Source organism: Ostrea edulis, chromosome 9 (assembly GCF_947568905.1).
Source record: "Ostrea edulis chromosome 9, xbOstEdul1.1, whole genome shotgun sequence".
Classification (NCBI taxonomy): Eukaryota; Metazoa; Mollusca; class Bivalvia; order Ostreida; family Ostreidae; genus Ostrea; species Ostrea edulis.
Window position 1 is genome coordinate 6,995,014 of NC_079172.1, and position 6,046 is coordinate 7,001,059.

The 6,046-nt window shown below is 32.7% G+C and overlaps 1 protein-coding gene across 1 annotated transcript; it reads right to left on the bottom strand.

Moving 5' to 3' along the window:
• Positions 1-246: 246 nt before the first annotated feature.
• Positions 247-5,723, bottom strand: LOC125658492 (zinc finger protein Gfi-1b-like). Its single transcript, XM_048889764.2, has 4 exons — positions 5,545-5,723; positions 3,862-4,014; positions 3,033-3,593; positions 247-571 (listed from the first exon to the last, which is right to left on the bottom strand). The coding sequence occupies exons 1-4, from the start codon at positions 5,654-5,656 to the stop codon at positions 339-341; spliced, it is 1,059 nt and encodes a 352-aa protein (XP_048745721.1). The 5' UTR covers positions 5,657-5,723; the 3' UTR covers positions 247-338.
• Positions 5,724-6,046: the final 323 nt, after the last annotated feature.

Sequence of the window (6,046 nt, forward strand, 5' to 3'; positions counted from 1 at the left end):
AAAATTAATTAACAGTTTCATTTTGCGAAGATTTTATTTTTCGATCTTCGGATATTGTCATCCCGATTTAAAACTAATTCCATTCATATTTCCTTACTCATTATCTGACACGTTCGATTAACAGCACGACTTAGATTTTGATGTTTAATCATCTTTGTTCGTGGGGAAATGAAATACACAACATTGTTTCAAACTGATAATCTTCTGAGAAAGAGAGAGAGAGAGAGAGGGGGGTAAACATACACGTTTACAAGTAACACTTCAAATTTATTTACAACAAAAATAACAATCATTATAAATAGATTAGCCATAATTTACAAAAGTCAAGAATCTGTCAGTTATTTCCCCTGGACGCTATACGGGAACATCATTGAAGATATCGCCCCTCTTTCCATAGCAATCGTGTGCTGCGTCTCTACATGACGGCGAAGGTCCACCTTTCGCTGAAACGCGCGCCCGCATTTTTCACATGCAAATGGTTTGAATCCCGTGTGCTTTCTGCTGTGGGTGATCAGATTTGAGGATTGGCTAAAAGCTTTCCCGCACTGAAGACATTTGTGTGGCTTTTCACCTACAAGATATACCTGTTATAAAGAGTTTGCATAAACTCAATAAGAAGTTTTGTGAATTGTCGGATTCCATGTCAAACAAGAACATATGAAGTTAACTGAAATATTTCTTCTAGTCCAGTTTCCCCACCTTCTGTGATAAATCAATTGTTATAAAACAACAATTAAGAGGCTCGGTGCTGACGTCGTAGCTTTCTGAAGTTCAGTCTTCTAATAAAATTCCTAACTATTGTTTCTAAAGATATGTGTTTAGTAAAGACCATTAGAAGCCCCTCTGAATACGTTTACAAATATTTTTCTTTTTCATACATGACGAAAACAAACAAATGGAATCTATATGATGCCAATAACCAAAATTCTGTCGGAATTTTTGAGATAAAACAGATTTTCCACATCGCTTAATATTTTGAGATTTTTGGAACAAACAATTCTCTGGAGGTGAGGTATAACGTCAGTCATTAATTTCAATTAAGAGGGGTGACATTTTGCCTAAGCGGTCCCACGAGGCTGCTTCGGCGATTTAGAGCGAGATGAACCATTACAATCTGTGTGTGACATTTAGGATTGTCATTCGTTCACTACCGAGTTGCCTCTGTTGGAGGAGCGTCACTCCAGATTGTACCAAGATACAGGACAAAATCTGGCCGACATGTCGGTCTGCGCTTCTCTTGTGATATATTGCTGGGATTAATGTCGCGAACAGAAAATGATTTTAACCTTTCACATTTGGAAAACCATACTAAACATAGTAACCGCTTATCAATTTCTAATGAATTATTTTCCATCAGTGAAGGAATCATATATTTGGTGAGAATGTAGAAAACACTTTCCATTACAGGTCCGGGGGGAGAGCTGTGTTTGTTTGGTTTAAGAAAATTAAATTGTTCTAATTATAAGCGCTTTGTTATATACTTCTAACCTGTAATCTTTAACATTTTTTGTTTGTTTTGTTACATGTAAATGTATTTTTTTTTGTCTGTTATCTTACTAATATCTTTGATTTAGAATTTCTGTAGTTAACAGACCAGCTCTGTGTTTGTCGATATTTATAAATAATAGGGATCAATAAAATTCGACTGAATATTATTTGTGAGGAAAACATTAATTCAAATATATTTACATGTAGTAGAAGGTACGCATAAATTTCAGTAATACAGTACATAAATATCTGTCCGAGTACATAGAATGTCTGTGTAAATGTGACAGAATGTGTGTTTAATTGTGACAGAATGTGTGTGTAAATGTGACAGAATGTGTGTTTAATTGTGACAGAATGTGTGTGTAAATGTGACAGAATGTGTGTGTAAATGTGACAGAATGTGTGTGTAAATGTGACAGAATGTGTGTGTAAATGTGACAGAATGTCTGTTTAAATGTGACAGAATGTGTGTGTAAATGTAATAGAATATATATGTAAATGTAATAGAATGTCTGTATAAATGTAATAGAATATATATGTAAATGTGACAGAATGTCTGTTTAAATGTGACAGAATGTGTGTTTAAATGTGACAGAATGTGTGTGTAAATGTGACAGAATGTGTATGTGTGTGTAAATGTAAAGAACTTACCCGTACAAATGTAATAGAATATCTGTGTAGGTGTAATAAAATGCTTGTACAAATGTAATAGAATATCTGTGTAGGTGTAATAAAATGCTTGTACAAATGTAATAGAATATCTGTGTAGGTGTAATAAAATGCTTGTACAAATGTAATAGAATATCTGTGTAGGTGTAATAAACTGCTTGTACAAATGTAATAGAATATCTGTGTAGGTGTAATAAAATGCTTGTACAAATGTAATAGAATATCTGTGTAGATGTAATAAACTGCTTGTACAAATGTAATAGAATATCTGTGTAGATGTAATAAACTGCTTGTACAAATGTAATAGAATATATGTGTAGATGTAATAAAATGCTTTTATAAATGTAATAGAATGTCAGTGTAGATGTAATAAAATGTTTGTACAAATGTAATAGAATATATGTGTAGATGTAATAAAATGTTTGTACAAATGTAATAGAATATATGTGTAGATGTAATAAAATGCTTTTATAAATGTAATAGAATGTCAGTGTAGATGTAATAAAATGTTTGTACAAATGTAATAGAATGTATGTGTAAATGTAAAGGAAATACATCTACAGATGTAATAGAATATCCGTGTGAGTGTCACAGAATATCTATAGTAAATGTAATAGAATATGTTTGTTAATCTAATAGATTACATAGAATACCTATGCAATAGGATGCATATATGTAAATGTAATGTAATGCATCTGTAAATGTAATGAAATACCTGTGTGAATGCAATTGAATACATATAATACCTGTGTAAATGTAATAAGATACGAATAATACCTATGTTGATAAAAGATATGTAAGGAAACGACAGAAAACAGAGAATATCAGGATAGATGTTACAGGATATATACTAGTATACCTGTGTGAGGACGTACCTGTGTGGATGTAAGTATGCTTCTTCATGTCTGATTTTTGGTGGAATCTTTTTCCGCAGTAGGGACATGGATATGGTCGAGTATCGCTGTGGATTAGCAGGTGCGTGGATAAAGTTGAAGATCTCTTGAAACACTTGCCGCATTGCTTACACTCAAAACTACGCTCTTGTGTATGAACAACGCGGTGTTGGTCCAAACTGACGGCATGGCCAAACGTCTTGTTACAAATTTCACATGCATACGGCCTTGAACCGCTGTGTGACCTCCGCACGTGGACTTCCAGTCCATGCGGCGTGCTGAAAAATTTGTTGCACCTTGTGCACTCGTAAGCGCCATTTGTAGTCTCCAGTATAGATAGGTCTTCCATTTGTTCCTCCTCTTTCGCCTTCAGATTCCCAGACACTGGGGATGGATAAAGGTTTCCGTACTTAAACGGATAACCACTGAGGTATTGGCTATAGGACAAGAGGAAGTTGTGGAGAAGATAGCGGGTGTCGTACCCGATCCTAAGACCCGGATGCATCATCGTCATCATTTGTCTTGCCGCCAAAGTTTCAACAGCTGTAGATATCAATTTAGAATAGGATACAGTTTAAGCATATCCCTTTCTTTTAGAATATGTAAAACGGTCATGCATTTTTAATCGAGTTAGAATTATCTAAACTTTCGATTTTGTATTTTCAAAAAGATACCAATAACTGGTTTAAAACATGAGGAGGAAACTAATTTCATAATTCAGTTCATAATTCAGTTCTTCTTGTGAATATATTTCATAATTCAGTTCTTGTTGTGAATATATCTCCAGAGCTACAGAACATTCACTACTTACTACTGGTCTTCATATTCTGGTCCATCCAAGGTCGGAAAAGCCCGTCAGATTGCAGAAGGGGGTAGTTATCAGAGCGGAGTGCCTTGTCTGAGCGGCGGACTTCAGGGATCTCTTTTCCATGTAATATTGACTCTGCGATTGCATAATCATTTTCTATCAAAAAAATGGAAACGAACACAATTGTTTTAGATTTTCGTAGTTACTATATAATTTCATATAAATAAATATATATATATATATATATATATATATATATATATATATATCCAAAATTGAAATAGAGTCTCAGTAATCGGATACTAATATTTAAAAAATATGAAAAGAAAACACAAGCATACCCCTTTACGGAGGATTTCTGTGTTTTCTTTTCATATTTTTTAAATATATATATATATATATATATATATATATATATATATATATATATATATATATATAATAATAATAATAATAATAATAATAATAATAGTTTATTCACCAATCAAGGGCCCTCGGGGGGCATGTACATGTTAACAGGCAATTAATTATAACAATGAAAATAAATAACAATCAATTAGAAGTACTACTGGTAATACTGACAGAGTTCACACTTCTGCGCTGCACATATCTATATAATTATATATGAAATACTGATTGCAGACAAGATTTAAATTAAGAACATGATAAATAAAATAACCCAACTGCCTCACATAACAGTTACTGGGATAGCAGATAATGATAGTGTCGTGTGAATACTTATATAAAAGAGAATAATAGCATTATATGAAAGAATAAAAACAAAAACCCACAATATGTTGACCTGATTACAGGGAGCACTAAGGGACAGTGCCTGTTAACAGTCTGGTAATAAATTTATTTATACACTACTACTACTACTACAACAAACAAAATATAAGAGAAATGTAAAAATATTGTGTAAGCATTCATTATATCATATCATATGAATGAAAAAAATATTTTTTAAGATTCTGAATTGCTAATCAAAAACATGGTAAGAGCACTCTTAAAACTAACTTAGGATTTCAACAATTGTAGTAATGTCATCTTTGACAATTGTGGAATCAATTTGTAAAAGACATACATGTATGTTCAGATCTGGCCGTGTATATAAAAAATGGGCTAATTTCTCAAATAAGCATTGCTTTTTTAATAGATGTGTTCTGGATTTTCATAATGAAAAACTTAGACACAAATCATTCTATTTCGACTTGTTTAATTTTAGTGTCATAATATATAATAATCAGTGTTGGTTATTCTCGCTTTTAAATTCTTTGCTGATGCTTACTTTTCATTTTTCTTCCTCAAATCAAATTGCATAATATATTTTTTCTGAATATCTTTACAGTTGTAATTGCCAAGTACCTTTCATTTTCACGAAGTTACAAATAAAATAGCTACATGTACCTTAGTGTAAGGAGAACTGTTAAAAGTTTTATTTTCAATTCATTCACTCAAGACTATCATAAACTGCAATATTTACACATGTCATATAGTACTATAAAGAACAATTTATGCATGTGACAGTGGGAAGGTATACAGAACAAACAATTATTTGTTATTATTTTGGGTATGAAAGACTCACAGTTCTCAGCGTGACCAACTCAAAAAAAAATCACTGCTGTTTGGTTTTGAACAGAAAATCATTTTCAAATTATCTTTGCACAAAATCACACAAATACTTACGATCTGTAGTTGTTGGCATGACAAAATGAAAAGCACTCTTGTTTGGTTCCATTGCCTCTCCGTCGTAGAAGGCGCAGATATTCTTATGCTTGACAAGGAATGATTTTGGCATACTGATCAAAGTTATAAATGAAGTCCAAGAAAATCATAACTTCTTTTTATAACTACACGCGACCAAGTTTATAATTTTATTTCATATTGGAAACGCCCCTCGAACACAAAGCACGCGAACGGTACAGTTTGGGCACGTGTGTGTGGAATCCTTCTTAACCAATCAAGTGCGACCTCAACAACAGAACTTTTATGTATGCTGTTGAATTGGTAAACACTTGGTCGAGAAAGTAATATTTGAGTTTAAATAAATATTTCCGAGTATGTTTTGTGATTTTACTGAGAAAGAAGTCGGGTTGTCTGTTTGATGTGACTTTTGTTGTCGATTTGGTTAATTTACTTTCCTCTAGGTCTATAGAGCAAATTAGACGGTCGTTATTCGTGCGATAGA

Excerpts from the sequence above, each read along its gene's own strand:
- LOC125658492 (XM_048889764.2), bottom strand. The coding sequence starts at position 5,656 with ATGCCAAAATCATTCCTTGTCAAGCATAAGAATATCTGCGCCTTCTAC. Across the intron at positions 4,015-5,544 it reads CATGCCAACAACTACAGATC|AAAATGATTATGCAATCGCA; the intron begins GTAAGTATTTGT and ends TTTTTTTGATAG. Across the intron at positions 572-3,032 it reads GCATACTTACATCCACACAG|GTGAAAAGCCACACAAATGT; the intron begins GTACGTCCTCAC and ends TATATCTTGTAG.